The 18813-nt window shown below is 37.9% G+C and overlaps 1 protein-coding gene across 1 annotated transcript in view; it reads right to left on the bottom strand.

The window, feature by feature from the left end:
* ADGRV1 (adhesion G protein-coupled receptor V1) overlaps positions 1–18813 on the bottom strand; it is a 549981-nt gene that overhangs the window by 297528 nt on the left and 233640 nt on the right. Inside the window, exons 79-82 of the mRNA XM_044265783.1 lie at positions 15935–16119; positions 10434–10683; positions 9775–9914; positions 8174–8334 (exon numbers count right to left, since the gene is read on the bottom strand). Of these exons, the coding sequence (XP_044121718.1) occupies positions 8174–8334; positions 9775–9914; positions 10434–10683; positions 15935–16119 (736 nt within the window). The remainder of the gene's footprint in view (positions 1–8173; positions 8335–9774; positions 9915–10433; positions 10684–15934; positions 16120–18813) is intronic.

Raw genomic sequence — 18813 nt, forward strand, 5'->3', positions numbered from 1 at the left:
GTTTTAAGAATTACTCTATGCTACTGGGGGCCAAAGCTGGGAAGAAAATGTTTTTTTCCTCTTGAGATGACTTTCAACCTAAACATCCACATTTTTAAGTGGAATAAAGAAAACTATTATTATCTTCTTGTAATCTACTTGTCAAGGCAATGATCAGAAACTCAGATTTAACAAATCTTTTATCTTGCAATTTGTATGAATTTCTTTTAATACCATGTTTTAAGAACAGGGTGTAAATATGTATATATTTAAGATTTATCTATTTATTTGAGAGAGAGACAAAGAGAGGACGAGAAGGAGAAAGAATCTCAAGCAGACTCTGCACTGAGGGCAGAACCTGACGTGGGGATCAATCCCACCACTTGAGATAATAACCTGAGCCAAAACCAAGAGTGCACCGCTTAACCGACGGTGCCACCCAGCAGCCCTGAATATTTTTTGTATCTTAAATGTGTATTTAAAACATTTTAAATATGTATTTAAAAATACATATTTTTAAAGCATTTCCTTTCTAAAATTTAAATGTGCTGCAAATAGTAACCCATTTGCTTTTTCACATAAGCCTTTTTTTTTTAAGATTTTTTTTTTTAATTTGACAGAGATCACAAGTAGGTAGAGAAGCAGGCAGAGAGAGAGAGAGAGAGAGAGAGAGAGGCGGAAGCAGGCTCCCCACTGAGCAGAGAGCCCGATGCAGGACTCGATCCCAGGACCCTGGAATCATGACCTGAGCCGAAGGCAGAGGCTTTAACACACTGAACCACCCAGGTGCCCCTCACATAAGCCTTTTAATCCCTCTCAATAATAGTGTTATTAATAGTGTCATTTTGTCTAAGAATTATCAAAACATAATAATTGGTATGTATGCTTTGCCATGCATGTTGTATGCATTACCTCACTGCATTTATTCCACATTTGCTTTCTCATTATCTTCTCTTAATCTATGGACCTAACTGCGTGTTGGTGTAGGTGGATTGGGCATCTGCCAATGCCCACATGGGGTCTATCAATATTCCTTACAGCAATGCCTGTCTTAACTCCTTTTGAGAAAGGCTTTCAGTATGTTTAGATTTTAATAAGTTAGACAAAGTTCCACACAGGAAGTGAGTCTTTGCATTAGTCAAGGCTCTGAGCCTAGGCATTTGGCCAAGAAATCTACAATAATCCATTTTCAGGACGACTGCTCTAGGTTGGTCTGGGACAGGTGTGCAGCTCTTGGGGCTGCCACAAAAATCCACCCACACAGGTACACAATATGTCCAGAAACTGCAGAGTCATGCCTGACTTTGCACCCTTACCTAGGTAGTCTATAAACTAGACTAGTCTATAAACAGAAGCTGATGCTCTGAACTCACCAAGGTACACTCTGAAGTTCCCGTGATGATCAATGCTAGTTTAAACTCAGAATTTCGGGTGTGTGTATGGTGTGTAATATACTGATTTCAAAAGCAAGGCCTTGCAAAATTTTTGTCAAAATAGGCCACATGATCATAAATATGTGCTTTACTGTACATCTATTGTAGTAGATGCAAGGCCACGGGATTAGTGCCGGACAAAGTAGAAATATACATGAGTCAACTGTTTTGTTTTGTTTTTTTCTAGTTCACGACAAGATCTTATTCACAGCCTTTTCCCTTAACTTGGTAATTCTCCATTATACTCACATACATGAAATAGATTTTGTAGTTAAACTTGACCAGCTCAATAATACCTAATTAAGTATACAAGCTTCAATTAAAATGCTAGAATGACACCTGGTGGTGGTCCTGGATTCAAAGCCAGTGGTGGGAAAATGGGCTAGATCTATTAGCCTTTAACTATAATGCAGGATAGTGATCTGGATACATTTTTTATTTATGGGAGAAGGTGCTAAAAAACCTCAAGCAGGCTGTCCCCTAGCCTTAGCTGGCCTTGGGGAAGATACTGAATACCTTAGATTTAAGAAATAAATACTTCAGTTTCCAAGTTCCTAATGCACTATATGCTAAGGACTTCCCTTTTTTTCTTATCTGATAACAAATAGCTACATTTAGCACATGTGATTTAATCTACAAGTTTTTTTAAGTTGTAATAATTTTTTGGTTTAAGTTCCTTTAATACAAATATGTAAATCACAGGGTACAAAATGCTGTAACTATAAATAGAATGCTTTTTTTAAAAAAATGAAGTATAATAATTCTAAGTATTACTTAAAGGTGTAGTCTGAAGTTTTAAAAAAATTGACTCCTTGACAATTATGTAGAAACAACAAGCAGCTGGGTGCCTGGGTGGCTCAGTCTGTGAAGCATCTGCCTTTGGCTCAGGTCATGATCCCAGGGTCCTGGGATCCAGTCCCTGCTTCTCCTTCTGCTGTTCCCCCTTGTGCTCTCTCTCTCAAATAAATAAAATCTTGAAAAAGAAAGAAAGAAAAAAACAACAAGCAGCTAACTGAATAATTTTTCTTTCCTTCCCCCCCCCCCTCTTTTGGTGGATTCCACATCTGGCATGGAGCCCAAACTCATGACCCTGAGATCAAGACCTGAGCTGAGATCAAGAGTCAGACCCTGACCCAACTGAGACACCCAGATGTCCCCCTTTATTTTTGTTCTGAGCACAGTGTAGTTTACAGACTCTGTTGGAAAAGAACAATTAATAAGTTAATTAACACAATGACTTTTCTATATCATTGGAAAGTGAGGGGAAAGATATACTATCCTTAACAAAACAACATTGATAATCTTTGATTTAGAGGGGAAAAACTCTAAAGAACTCCTAGATTCTTTTGCTATCATCAAACTGGATCAAAGACCTTATCTATCCACACAATATTTATATGTTTGTATGAGTATAAACACAGGTAATGCTTGTATATGAATATGCATACCCAGCAAAATTATCTATCAGCATCCCTTAAGAATAGGATACATTTTCCAAATTACTGGTTTATCCCTCCACCAGCCAAATATTAAGACTTTTTCCCATGAAATCTTTGAAAAATGTTCATAACTTTTGTATCTAGCTATGTATCTATCTCTGTCTTCTCTGCAGATAAATATGAATCAAACCAAATGTTCACTACACATTAAATCAGTTATTATGTTTATGTTGTTAGCTTTTTTTTTCTATTTTTTCCATCTAATGCTAGCTGTAATTGTTACTTTGTTTTGCTTTTTTGTTGTTCATCTCTATTGATTACCAGATTTCTGTACCTCTCCTCTTAGGATGGTGCCATCTGGTTACTGCTACTAATAAACTAAAGGTGGAAAAAAAAAATTGTCAAGCCGGAAAAGTTTTCTCTGTTGAACAAACGTCAATATGAATCACCTTACAGAACACAAGGTCTGGGGGAAAGGATTTCTCCCCAAGGGATGAGGTTGCCAGAGGGCTAGCCTCCAGAAAATCAAGAGTGTTAGCCCTGAGAACCACACATGGCTATCTACATTTTAATTAATTAAAATTAAATAGAATGAAAAATTCAGTCTCTCACTTGTTCCAGTCATATTTCAAATGTTCAGTAGCCAGATGTGGCTGGTGGGTACCATACTGGACAGGGCAGAACATTTCGATAATCACAGCAAGATCTATTGCTACGATAAACTGCCCTGAGTGAAGGCCAAAAAAAGAGTATGCTTTTTCATACTCTTTTCATATTTCAGGATAATTTTTATTAAAAATGCTAAAATGAGGGCACCTGGGTGGCTCAGTGGGTTAAGCCTCTGCCTTCAGCTCAGGCCATGATCTCAGGGTCCTGGGATCAAGCCCCACATCGGGCTCTCTGCTCAGCAGGGAGCCTGCTTCCTCCTCTCTCTCTGCCTTCCTCTCCATCTACTTGTGATCTCTGTCAAATAAATAAATCTTTAAAAAAAAAATGCTGAAATGATGGGGCGCCTGGATGGCTCAATGGGTTTTAAGCCTCTGCTTTCAGCTCAGGTCAAGATCTCAGGGTCCTGGGATTGAGCCCCACATCCGGGTCTCTGCTCAGCAGGGAACCTGCTTCCCCCCTTTCTCTCTGCCTGCCTCTCTGCCTACTTGTGATCTCTCTCTCTTCTGTCAAATAAATAAATAAAGTCTTTTTAAAAAAATGCTAAAATGAGATCACCCAAAGTACAACTTTGACTTACATTGTCACAAGAACATCTTATTGGAGGATGTCAGATCAACAACATATATTCATTTATTAATTTAACAAGTAGGTATTGAGAAACTACCATATACCCGTGGCTCTGTTGAGCAATGGGGACACAATGTTCAAAAAGGTAGTACTTGCTGCTCTACCCACGGCTGTGTCTATATTTCTAGCTGTATCCTCTCTCAGACACAGACTGGTTTATGAAAGTTCAGAGGACATAATTCTGGGCAAAGAGATGTGCAAGAAAACATTCTGGGTGGTTTTCAGGAAAGTTGTCATCATTCTTAAAACATGATCCAAATAAGTGCCTTTCCTTTGGCAAGCCTAGATGTTGTTGTGTGATGCTGAGAGCTTCAACCAGTTCAAGACCATGTAGGGACAAGACCGAGAAAACAAAATCTTTGAGGAAAGCAAGGCAGAAAAATGAGAAGGGGATGGGCTCCTGAGGACACCACTGAGGTACTGAATTAATCAACCTTGAACTAAATTTGTTTATTTAAGAAATGCGAGCTGTCTTCTGTTACTTGCAGCCAACTTCATCCTAAGTAATACACCCCATGTACAGAGAAGCCCAATGTTTTTATGCCATGTCAGAATTAAAACTAATCTCTCTGACCTACTATACACAGTTATCTCTTCAAATGGATTTTTTTTAAAAAAATCAAATAATACTTTTTTTTTCTATTCTTCATGTTAATAAACTACTTTCCCATTTGATAGAATAAAGCTGTTTTGATATACCTTTCCCCATAATCACAATGACTACTTTAGGACAATGATTACAGTGAATATAAACTTGATATTTTGGGAAGAATGTAACACAAAATTTTGGAAGAATCTCTTACTTTAAAAAATAATTTGAAATGAATGGGTGGCATCTGGTAAAATTTTTTTTCTTCTGGAAAAACTATCAGAATCTCAGCTTGTAAAACATAAAAGACATAACTAAAATAGTTTTGTCATGTAATAAACCTTGGACAAAAGAATAAGCATGCCTCAGAGGACTTTAGATTATCTTGATTTATTTATCCTGTAAGTCTTACTATTAGCAATTTATGGACAGTTATTTTTCTGTTACTTAACTGTGAAATTGACATTGGGTTGACATGTATACACTTAGTAATCTGTCAAGTAAATAAAGCCATTAGCCATTTAAAAGGCAAGGCTTTACTTTGACTAATGTATTAATGATCTCTTTAACATGAGAGAACAAAAAAAAGAACAGATGATATAAATGTAAGGTCTCTGGTCCATCTCTAATCTCAGCTTAAAAGTCCTCCACATGGGGCGCCTGGGTGGCTCAGTGGGTTAAGCCGCTGCCTTCGGCTCAGGTCATGATCTCGGGGTTCTGGGATTGAGTCCCGCATCCGGCTCCCTGCTTGGCGGGGAGCCTGCTTCCTCCTCTCTCTCTCTCTCTGCCTGCCTCTCTGCCTACTTGTGATCTCTGTCTGTCAAATAAATGAATAAAATCTTTAAAAAAATTAAAAAAAAAAAAGTCCTCCACACATAGGAGAGTCAGCCATAAGAGCATCACATAAGACCTAGTTCTCATATTGATATTAAAACTGAAATGGATTAAGGCCATAGGAATTGTGAAAATCAAAAGTCAAAATCACAATGATTCTGATTTAATAGCCTATATTAGTACATTAACAGTTGCAGGAAGCAAGGTAGGCTTCCTCCAGATAGTCCTGTGTACCTCAAACCACACTCAGGATCCTTAATAATTACACTATAAAATTATGGTATTATGGCATTATGATCTAAGGTTCTTTTAAGCTGTATTTCTTCCAAGCCCCCTCTGAAAGTGAGTTTCATGGTATTACACTAAGTGCACGGTTTTGATTCACTTGTCTTTTTATATCTTTTTAGCTTCAAAAGATAATCTTTGCTTAATTTCTTGGTATTTGGTAAACTGGTTGACAGTTTTAAAAGCCACAGGTATATATCCCCATCCTTCATCTTTCTAAGCTGAGAATTACTAAGCTCCTTGCCCTTGTACACCCATTTCACACACTCTCATTTCAGTGGTTCTATTCTAGTGTAGGAACCAGACCTGTAAACTAGAACCGGAGCAGATACACACTGTGATCTATCCTGACTTAAATAAAAAGGTTTACTTCCTGTCTAATTATATGTCACCACGTTTCATGAAAAGAGCTGGTCATACTGCTTCCAAATAAAGATGGGTATTTGGTGTGGTCTGACATAAATTATAAAATGTGTGTGGAAGGGGCACCTGGCTGGCTCAGTGAGTGGAGCATGCAGCTCTTTGTCTCAGAGTTGTGAGCTCAAGCCCCACACTGAAATAAATGAATGAATGAATGAATGAATGAATGAAATGTGTATGTAAGATAAATTCTCATGTCTAGTTCCTGGGGCCCATCAGAGGACTGGACAGTTACCCTCCCATGACACTGAGACACTAACACAGGCTCTCTTTGTATCTCCTACTGATCTACAGAACATGCAATAATCACTACATTATGTCATGGACAGAGAGGAATAAACCCATTAATTTCAAATATGACTGTAAGTTAATGGAAGAAAAGCAGAAACTGACATGCAGGTGTTCATTTTGCAAAAAAAGATATATTAGTTAACAATTCTTCCAGGAAATACGGAAATCAAGATAACATTCTCTCTTCAGTTTTTTAAAACTCTGATGTTCAGTATTTAGATCAAGCAAGGGATTTCTGTGGGTCATGGTAGTAGTACTTGGTTTTACGTCTCGATAGGAATATATAAAATCTCATCTAGATTTTACTGCAGCATTTTACCTTTTGGCTTTATTTTATATCTATGAAACTTCTGTAAATATATTAGCATTAAAATAAAATGGGATGTCTCCATCTCATTTGGGAACTACATGGACCTAGAAGAATCTATCAAGCAAGAAATGTTATCCTTATAAAAGATGTTAATAAGAAGAAATTATTAACTTTTGCTATTGAATCTATTAGGTTTAAAATTAAGATAAATTAAGGGAAATGTAAAATCTTATAAAATGAAATTATAGTGGAAAGATTTTAAATAACCAGGACAAAGAATAATAATTAATTATTTGTGTCTACCTCCACAAAGTTTCATAATAAAGATTATTAAAGGGATTGTTTGCACATCAAATAAAAAAGACTCAAATGCAGTATTAATTACATTTACAGACAAAACATTATTAAAGTTGGATATCGAAATGTCTGAGTTAGTATGTTTACCATCCTGTTACAGTAATACAATTTAAAATCATTTATTATGGATGGAGAAACTAAGGTATAGAGAAAATAAGTAATTTTCCCAAGCCACCAGCAGCATGAGGAGTTGAATTCAGGCAATCTAGCTTCAGAGTTACCCTGTATGCAGTTCTCTGTATAGGACATTGTTCCTAGAAGCAGCATGGGGCTGTAAAGGATGACTTAGAGCATGGAATGAGTGAGAATAGGGAACAGAAATATAGTTGAAGGAATTCTCAGAGTCCTACCTACATAATCAATACAGTAAATGAGAACAGCCCTACAGTTCTCAAAAATTAAGGTGTAGGTAAATAATTTCTCATATGTTAATACAATTGAGGCTCCTATTCTTGCCAGAAATGGGGCTTTCATGTAGAAGATGAAAGACAATTTATTTTTTAACACAGTGGTTGAGTGTATTTAGAACTCTGAGGTTGTATGTTTGGTTTTTTAAATGAAAATACAAAATGCTTTGTATATATTATCTCAGACAGTCCTGACATTCTATTGGAGTATCTGCCCTCTATGTCACCACTACCTATTATACTGTCTTACACTACCTATTATATTCCTGATGAGTTGGAATTATCTTGTTCTTTATTATACCTTATTATAGAATTACACTGTATCCCTTATTATCCTCATTATTCATTAGATCAGCACACATTTGGCCTTCTATAAACATCCATTGTATGAGGTAATGAATAAGACAATGAGAAAGTTTATTTTCTCCTAGTATGGATGAATTACAGTATGTTTGCATCTTGCAAACATGGGAAAACAGACTTTCATTTGTACAAATATTCAGAATTATTGAATCAAAAATACCACAACTAACCTGAGACACATATAAATCCAGAAGAGAAAAAAGCTTCATTGTATGAAGACAAGTTGTCGGTCTGGGCGTAGACTGCATACACGGACATGTATGAACAGGCACATTCCACATAGTCTGAAGTGTCCTCAACCACTCTGCAAAACTGACTGTCAGACAACCAGCTAGGGCAAAAACATAATGGTCACTAACGGCTCTTTTATCAACACTTAAGGTATTCGAGATGGATGGCTTTTCAAGTAAAAATAACTTTGTGAACTTAAGTGTTCTTTACTCAAGCATTAAGCAGACCAATTTTCAAGAAAAAACACTGGAGGGAACATCTTGTCCTAGACATGATACAACAAGTCCAGCAAGATGCCTTAAGAAGCAGCCTCGACACTCACTAAACCCGCAAACACATTCCTGACACCAGAGAAGCTGGTTCTCCCAACAGAGCCATGCTCCTGCCTAATCTGAAGCAATACACCCCAGGCTTTCATCACAAGGCACGCCTCCCTCACACTGGAAAACCCCAGGAGATGGACATGCGCACTCTCCACACCTCCTCATTTCACCATTCCTTGTATTTTGAACCACGTAAGTTCCTTAAAAGATTTTCCATGTTTTTTTCTTAATCTTTTTTTTTTTTCCCCTACTTTGAAGTAGTGATTACAGCAAATGTAGTGTCCCGTGCCAAGCCTCTGAGCACTCCACAGGGACCACTGCTTTGGGCCTCTTGGATCCTTGACTTTTCTAATGACATAAAACTTAATCCCAGCTGCAGATGCAGGTTTGAAACATTCATTAGGAATTATGTATTAAGGATGGCACAGTACCTGTATATTAAGTTTAAGATCTGTCACCAGGCATTTGAAATTTCAACTGAAAATTATTTTTTCACAAAGAAAAAGACTAACCAGAATTCTGCTGTTTGGAGGACAGTTGGTTACCCAACAAAGCTGTTAAATGCATTTAGAATTTCAGTCTGTGCAGCTGAAAGTCGGAAATGAACAGAACCATGTGACTGATTTGGATCCTAAACCCTCTGGGTCAGCAAAGCCTGATCCTCCCGCATTGACTAAGCTCTGGGTAATGGAACGACTCAGAAACTTGAGGACGGATTAGTCCAAGGAGATTCTACAGAAGAATTATTCTCTTCTTCCCATTCCTGCGTGTGGTTTAATTCCAAAATATACCCCAAGCCATATGTGGACTAGAATTATAAATCCCTGCTAATCCCTCTAAACACAGAGCATTGGATCCAGAACCATAAGCCTGATGGTAGGGGCAAAGAAAATTTCCTTTCCTGACCAGTAAATTAACCAATAACCACAGAAAGGTCATGTGAATTGAGCAGAAGTCACACTGGGTCCCATGGAAGTGGTAAAAATAAAGAAGTAAACAGTGTGTTAAACACATAGTTAGCTGTTGGGCTGCACTTGCTACCTGGGCAAAACTAGACCACTTCCTTCACTGTTTTGTCGTTTCTATGGCAGAGATGTTTCTCCACTCCAAAGTCTCACTTCAGGTCACCCTCCATGTTCGCTACAGAAATTGGGCTCCAGTGTAATAGAACAGGGAAGGAGCGAATTTAAAGAATTTTTAAAAGAATTATTTAGTACCTTGCAGCAGCCTGATTCCAAAGGAGACACAGAGATGTCTGGGGGATAATCCTAGGTTCGGCAGCATAAATCCTGTAGAGAACCTCATTGTGGTCCGTCAGGGGTTGTGAAGTCAGACCTTTCACACTCAAAGACAGTACCTGCCGTGCCACAAAGAACAGAGAAATGGATGATATTTTAAAATCAGCGTCATGACTGAATTCTGAACTTTGATTCATTTTCCTAGTTACTCTAGTCACTTGGTTAAGGCCACTATTTAAATAATTAGCTGACTTATGAATGCAGGGAATCTGATTGGTTTTTCATTGCAAATATTCTACTTCCTTTTCAGTTCCTGAGCGGCCTTCAGCTGACAATGCACACTTTAACTGTCCGACTTCATCATGAGTGAAGAATATAATACGATGTCCTATTAGCGAAGGCTACATTTTTCACTTTCCCCACTGTATATATTTTACTCAATAAAACATGAAGGAAATATTTCCAACTCTATTTGAGACTACACATTCTACAAAGAGTTCGTAAAGGGATATATTTCATAATTAGCTCACCATGTGTAGTCCTTACCACAAATCTGATCAAGTGAATGCATTCTGAAGAGTGTGTCTGCTAAGGAAAACTCTGATTCCAACCACATAATTTTTTAAATGATAGATTACCTTATTTTTCAGGGCATGAAGATTGTTTCCAGTTATAAACCACTGCTGGCTGCTATACTCTGTAAACTGGACTAATTCACATGTACTTTTTCCAGCCATTACTTCTGCATCGGGAACCTCCAATAACCTCTCTGGAACTCGAATATAATCACCTTCTTTTCCTTCAAACTTGTGCCCATTGATTTGCTGAGGATACCAGTGAAGAGCCAAGATGGACAAATATGGGCAACTGTCAAAGATGGTTTTGCTTCTGTAACAGAAAAGCAAAGGCTCTGCTAAAATAGCATGCGTTTATATACGCATAGCCACTTATACTTATTAAAATGCATTACACAGGGGCCCTGTTCTTTATGCATAGCTATGACATTACCAGCCCAGAGGCAGTAAGGACAAGGCCCTTTTAGTGCCTTTGTGGCTGTCATGCTTTCTTGCACAGCACTTTCTGCATCCTTTTGCCTGACTCCCCCTTGTAATCTAAAACATGGGTTTTAGAAAGCTGTTTCATGGATATCAGATACAATCTGTGGCTATAAAATGTACTTTTTTGTGTGTTAGTCACATCAGCATTGGTAGAACAGATTGAGAAAAGGGCATGCCACTAAACTGAAACCTCTGCTTTAAGAAATACCACCTTATGTACCTAGAGCATGTTTTCATCAAGAGTTTACCTCATCTCCTTCTAATCTGTCAGAGCATTTCGAATCTAATCATGTGATTGGTAAAAGAAATAGCCTAGGTCTGGGATCTTCGCCCTTTCAACAATGCTGTTTTAAACACTGTAGGTATAAGATCCTATACTCAGTGAAAGCGCTTCCAAACCTCAGTGTGTGTTGAAATCACTTAGAAGTGTGTTTAAAAATACAGATTTCTAGATCACACCCCAGACTGACTAAATCAGAATCCTTGCCTGGAGAGGAGATGAGGGGCTCTACCAAGTCTTATTTTTTAACCAGTCCCTCAGGGACCTAATAAACCTTGTCTTGGACCCATCATGTTTATGAACAACGAAGACATACAAAAATAAATCAGATCTGAAATCTGCCTGGAAACGTTTGGAAAATATTAGGATGTTAGGATGAAAATTATACATTAAATGTTAAAACTTATATGGGTCACTGTAGACAGAGAGTATTAAAATCGAATCATGGATCTAAATGATATCTTGTCAAAATCCCTAACCTGGGAAATGGAGCAGGGAATTTTAAATGAAAAACCTGAGGAAGAAAAGGAAAGGGGAAGGGCTTTTTCCTCTAGTTAAATCCTCTCTCTAAAAATAATAATAATAATAATAATCTTCCACAGGGCCCCTGGGTGGCTCAGTCAGTTGAGCTTCTAACTCTTGATTTGGGCTCAAGTCATGATTTCAGGGTCCTGAGATGGAGCACCGGGTCAGTCTCCTGCTCAGCATGGAGTCAACTTGAGATTCCTTCCTTTTCCCCACTCTTCTCCCTCTGTTCCTTCCCCCATTCACTGTCTCCTGCTCTCTCTTGCTCTAACAAATAAATAAATAAAATATTTTAAAAATATCTTCCATAACTTTACCACATTTGATTCACTGCCTTCAAATATCTATCTTTAATCCAGCCATTCACCCAGGGTCTAGACCCCTGTTGTCCAAGACTCCTCCTAAAATACCTGCCCCTTCAAAACAGCTCACCAAAAACTCTTCTCTTAATCTCCCCATCCAGCCTTCCACATCTTCGCAGGTGACTAAAGCTCCAAGCTGCCATTGTAGCACCCCCTGACCAGGTACAATGTGAGTGAGATCAGTGACCCTCAGCCACATGGCTGCATACTCTCTCCCCACGCTCCCTGGAGTCTCCTGGGATTTAGCCCATCAGTGCCATCCTGGACTCCAGTATCTTGGAATACTGAGACCAATCTAACATGCACAGTGACTCTACCCAGCCCTGACAACAGCGGGCCAAATTCCTGGCCCTCTCCCTGGCAAATGACTATACTCTCCCTGACCCTGTAACCGCCTGTGTCCAAGCCTTCTACTACACTCACTGTGTTCAGTCCACAATGTGCTTTACATCCTGGCTGAAGTGAGCGGGAGAATCCCACATGCATATGTGGACTGGACTACTACTGATCCAGTGACCAGCTACAGCTGTGCCCTCAGTGCCTCTTGACACTGTTTTTACTTGGCTTCCAAGTAATTGTTCCAGATGCCATCCTCCTCCTCAACATCCCTGCTCAATTCCCAAATCTTTCGCTCTCAGCAGCTGCTCCTGACTACTGCTTAAGGTGATATATAAATAACACATATCAGAATGGCCACCAACTTTAGTTTTCAAAGTAAAAACAAACTAGTATTGAGCACTCTCTTCTTTTCTGTTTGTCACCTCTATGATAATTCTACCACTTAACTGTTTTCAAGCTACCATCCTCCCCAAGTTCCTATCTCAGTTTCAGCCCTGTTACCTGAACAGTTATTCCTTGTGTAGTCTCCCTATCTCTTGATTTATTCTATTCTTTAAACTTTAATATTGTCCTTAACATGGTATCTCTAAAATCCCGAGTCCGATTCTCTCACACACCTACAAATGCCACCTGGCTTATTCTATGCTCAATCTTTAAAGGCTGATGGTCTCCCCAAACACACCACACTATTCTTGGCTGCTGCCAATGCATGTGCTGTTTCCTTCCTCTGGACAACTCAGAAGGAAAGGTAAGTCTATAGAGAGGAAACACATGGAAGAAACATACTGATCCATTTACTTATTCTATTCACTCATTATACCATAACCACTGAAAATCTATCACATGACAGATACAATTTCAGGTCTGGGAATTTATTAGGCAATAAGGCAGAAAAGGTAACTCTTTTTGTGCTTCTTATACTCTTTTGAATTCTCCTATGACTCGGAGGGCACAAATATGAAAACCAACATTCAGAGCAGGGTAGATGGTTCACATCTAAAACAATCTCAATATTCTAGTGATCTTATACAAATATAGAAAAAGAAAAAGAAAGGATTGAGACTATGGGGAATTATAAAACTATAAACTATTTGACTTCATTGGACAACATAACCGAGCCCCATTCAAGAGAGAAAAACAATGAAGGATATTTTTACACACACACACACACACACACACACTGTGGCCTCATTTTGCAATGAAGTAAAGAAATTATGCATTTCAGAGGTTTTAAAGACACTGGAGATACATATAAAAGGCACTGAGTAGCCAAACTGCTGGTCACTGGTCTCAGACAAATATTTAGCACCAGTTGTGAGGGATGGAGAAGGGGCCTCCTAAAAGGGCATGAAGAGCTTTGCTGATGTACCCCATTAAGAAAACATTACTACTCAGGGCTCATTCATCAGTGTTAAGAGTACAGTATAAAATGATGCTGGTTTTGTACCTTAACCTCACCTCATACCCCGGCTCTAACCTGGGATGAAAGGCTCGAGGCACTTCATAGCCACAGGGCTAGAAGTAAAGATTCTGTTACAAAGCAAGTGGTTATAGTCCCTTCTGACCACAAGGCATAATGCTCAGCAGGGGATATGGAGGCAGACAGCCCTGGGTTTGAAGTCTCACCAAAACTAATTGTGTGACCCTTGACAAGCTCTATCTGTATCTGCAGATGGGAATAGTAAAAGCTCTAGCCCTACCTTTGACCAGCTGCTTAAAATGATCTTTTATAAGAATAAAATATGTATAATTTTTAGTAAGGATTATGTTGAGCCATATGAAATTTCCAGTATAGTGTATACTATTTTACCTACAAAAAAAGTCAACTTCATATTGTTCAATCTTATATAACGTCAGGACTAGAGCAGAGGTACAGTTAATATTTGTTCTTCTTGTTTTGTTCCTTGATCTCTCTTATAAGTCTTTTATGTCTGGATTGACACTCTCTTTAAACTTCATGTATCTTATGATCTAAGAACTAAAGTTAAAAGGTTTACATGTACAATAGGTATTTTAATTAACCTGTCAAAGGTCATAAAAGGCCCTAAATAGGTGACTTAAATTATTACACCAGATTTTTATTTTTTTAATGTTTCAATTTTTTTCTCTTATGTCAGATTTCTTAAACATAGTCTTCAAAATATCCCTGAATTTCAATGTGACTTAATAAGTGCTGGTGACAGCCTTCATCAGCAAATAAATAATAAATGTTTTAAGATTTATATAAGCACTTTTAATCAGACATGTCCCATTAAATAATAATTACTTTTTTTTAAGATTTTATTTATTTATTTGACAGACAGAGATCACAAGTAGGCAGAGAGGCAGGCATGGGTGGGGGGTGGGAAACAGGCTCCCCACTGAGCAGAGAGCCCGATGTGGGGCTCGATCCCAGTATCCTGGGATCATGACCTTAGCTGAAGGCAGAGGCTTTAACCCACTGAGCCACCCAGGTGCTCTAATAGTCATTACTTTTTAAAAAAAGGTTTACTTATTTTAGAGAGAGAAATCACGTGGGTGCATGGGTGTGGAAGGGGCAGAGGGAGAGAATCTCAAGCAGACTCATTGCTGAGCCCTCGGGGGCTGAGGTAGGCAGGGCTCAATGTCAGGACCCATGAGATCATGACCTGAGTCCAAACGGAGTCACTTGCTTAACTGACTGAGTCACCCAGGTGCCCCAATAGTCACTGCTTTTTAAATAACATGTATTACTCTATGAGAATTGGAAGGAAATCTCAGTTTTTAACCAACTTCTATTATCAGCCATTTTTAAGTTAACTCAAATAGAAGTGAAAAATATTTAGGTCTTTGTACTACAGTGATTCAATTTACCTTCTGAATGCAATTTAAAACACCATGACTTCTGAAGAATACTAACAGTTACAAAATTAATTATAGAGTTGATAATGAACACAAATACATTTTTTCCTTTTCCTCTTGCTTGCTTTCTGCCATGAAACTCTAACTGTGAAAAAACTGCTCCGACGTTCAACAACACTGGGAGAGCTGCTTCCCAATGGATGAAACTGAACTATAACTCCACTGCAACAGCATATCAAAACATGCCTAAAAGTTGAAATCATCTTCCTTTTTTTTCCTATTAAGAATGTATCATCTATTATCATGAGAGTAAGCAATCCTTTTTTTTAATTCCTAAGAGGCCCTTCAAAAAAAGGGGAATGTATTGTTTACAGTATAAATTCATTTTTCTTGACAGAGTTACCATGTTTTCTTCAAAAAATTATTCCGTTTACCCCTTAGATACAATGCATTAGGGCTCCTGGGTGGCTCAGTCAGTGGCACATCTGACTCTTGGTTTGGCTCAGGTCTTGATCTCAGGGTCTTAGGATCCGGCCTCACATGGGGCTCTGAGTGCAGAGCAGTCTCTCCGTCCCTCCTGCTCTGCCCCTCCCCTCACATGAATGAATAAATAAAATCTTAAAAAAAAAAAAAAAGATACTATGCATTGACTATATAATCCTGAGTTACAACATCTAAGTGTTAATTTGCACTGCATATTACTTCACAAACTGTTACGGAATACACATAGGGTACTATTATTAAAATACACTTACTTTTCACCAGGAGAGCCACAGGTAACATCAGTCAGCAGAGAAAAGGCAAAATTCTCTGTCACTTCAGTGAAGTGACTGAATCCCCTAGTGTCTTTGCGCTTTGGGTTAATAAGAGCACAGAGAATCTCATAAAAAAGATTTCGATTTTCAATACTGAATGCTTTGCTTTTTCCTTCAATAGATATCTAGAAAAAAAAAATCAGTATAAACAAATATCTTCAAAAATAAAACTGTTTAATGGTACATATGGTACAGTACATGTTCTTTATGAACAGTTATTAAAATTACCAAAATAAGGAAGAAACCTTGATGAATTTAAGAAAAATCAGCATCAAAATTATATTTCAAGTACACTTCCACTTTAAAAAAAGCATAATCATTTATAAAGAAGAGTCATGACCAGCAAAATAATTTTTATTTAATAACTGGATAAAACCCCAGAAGGTTTCGTGGATCACTTATTTTTAACTACAATAATTAACATCATGAATTAAAAATAATCTCACTTTTATATCTACCCCAAAAATTCTTTCTCTTTTGTTCTACAACTTAGGAAGTAAATACAAGAATATTTGCCAACAATAGAAGAAAGATTATTCTTTTTTACCTGGCTTTCCAGGAGCAGAAGCCACAATCTACCACTACATGTCTAATCATCAAATGAAAAAATCCTTTCCTAACCAAGAGTAGCTGGCTGCTCCCGGTACTCTTGTCTTTATCTGGAAGTATGAGCCTTCCTACCTTAAAGAACTAGATTATTTATGGTTAGTAGGACAAGAAGAGTAAGAGGAAAATCACCTTCATGATTTATTTTGTTTTTCCTTGCTAGAATGACAGGGACCACTTCTTTATTGTCTGACTAAGCATGGGTGCAAAGCCATTGATTTGTTATCCCACTATTCTTCTATACCTGAGATGTCCCTATAAATCCTTCAAAATCCAAACTAGTCATCACTTCCTCCGTGATTTATATACTGTGCCCCACTTGCCAATATACATAATCTCTCTTTGTAACTTACACATAACTTTATTAATGAATCTTTGACAACACTGAAATGATTTGTCCGTTGTTCCTACCAGTTGAGCTCATTGAGGAAGTTGCCTATATTCTCCATATTATATTTAAAGCTTTGCAATTTACACAGCGCCAAGCTAATAGCTGAACTCAAGATCTAAAAGAATATCCTTCTATAAGATAGTAAGGAAGAATGGAGAATACTGCGTAAAGAAAAGATGGCAGGGCGCCTGGGTGGCTCAGTGGGTTAAGCCGCTGCCTTCGGCTCAGGTCATGATCTCAGGGTCCTGGGATCGAGTCCCGCATCGGGCTCTCTGCTCGGCAGGGAGCCTGCTTCCCTCTATCTCTCTTTCTCTGCCTGCCTCTCCGTCTACTTGTGATCTCTCTCTGTCAAAAAAAAAAAAAAAAAAAAAAAAAAAAAGAAAAGATGGCAAAAGATACAAAGTAAATTTATTTACTTACATGGCAATGAAACAAAGTAAAAAGTTAACAAAGTAAAAATTCAGCAAATAAAAGCTACAACAAAGAAAGGGAACAGCCCAGACTCCCAAAACAATCAAACTGAAACGTTAAATGAAAAAAAAAAAAAAAAAAAAGCTCAGGAAATGCTCCCAGAACTCAGAAAATATAACAGATAAATAAAAAAAATCTATAAAATACAATAAGCATATAACAGGGCTGGTAGAAGCAAAAAGAGAGAGAGAGGGGCCACAGTTCCTTGATAAGCTAAAGAAACAGTCATGTCTAAAAATGCAGAGCTTGCTTTATACCCAAAAAAAGAAACACCACCAGATGCATCTGGGTGATTTTTAAACATTATTTCAAGTGTTTAAAAAAAAATCCTACCAGAAACCATATAGAAAAGAAAAATTAGTAACTGAGTAACAAAAATTCATTCTGACATCAGACTTTTTTGTAAATGAGATACCAGACGTCAACAGAGCGAAACACACAGTTTTAAGAATTAAAAGCTGTCATCTAAGATTTTTAGAGCCACCCAACCTTCCATTCATATTTAAGGGAAACACAGAGTTTCCTTTAGTAAAGCACACAAAAAATAAAAACAAAAAGGCCATCTATATAACCCCTGGTTTGTATGGGTCCTGATTTCAGCATGTTATCCTAACTTCTCTGGTGTTCACAATAATCCTACCAGAGAGGTGCTACTATTCCTTTGTTTTATTTCCAGATAAGGAAACTGAGGCAAAAAGAAGATGCCTAACTTGTCTGAGGTCATGAACGTGGTGAATGGTGAAGTCCAGGAGGTACATGTGACAGCCTCCCTGCTGGGACTCAAGACACTCCCTCAACTTGCTTGTCCTAAACTAAAAACACAGACTGAGACAGTTAGTTGTCAAGTCAGTCAAAATTATTGCAAGCATGAAATACAAAACCAGAAAAGAAAAAATAGAGATAAGTGTCAATCATTATTAGTATGATTATAAAACATACCAAATATAAAAATTAATTCTTGAAAAAAACTGGTATTAAAAAGTATAGGATGAAATATTCTGACTGTAAAAGGCCATAAACAACAATAAAAAACAACCAAACTGAAATACAAATCAAAACCACAATGAGATACCACCTCACACCAGTCAGAATGGCTAAAATTAACAAGTCAGGAAATGACAGATGCTGGCGAGGATGCGGAGAAAGGGGAACCCTCCTACACTGTTGGTGGGAATGCAAGCTGGTGCAGCCACTCTGGAAAACAGCATGGAGATTCCTCAGAAAGTTGAAAATAGAGCTACCCTACAACCCAGCAATTGCACTACTGGGTATTTACCTTAAAGACACAAACATAGTGATCCAAAGGGGCACGTGCACCTGAATGTTTATAGCAGCAATGTCCACAATAGCC

The sequence above is a fragment of the Neovison vison genome, chromosome 1 (genome assembly GCF_020171115.1).
Source record: "Neovison vison isolate M4711 chromosome 1, ASM_NN_V1, whole genome shotgun sequence".
Lineage (NCBI taxonomy): Eukaryota > Metazoa > Chordata > Mammalia > Carnivora > Mustelidae > Neogale > Neogale vison.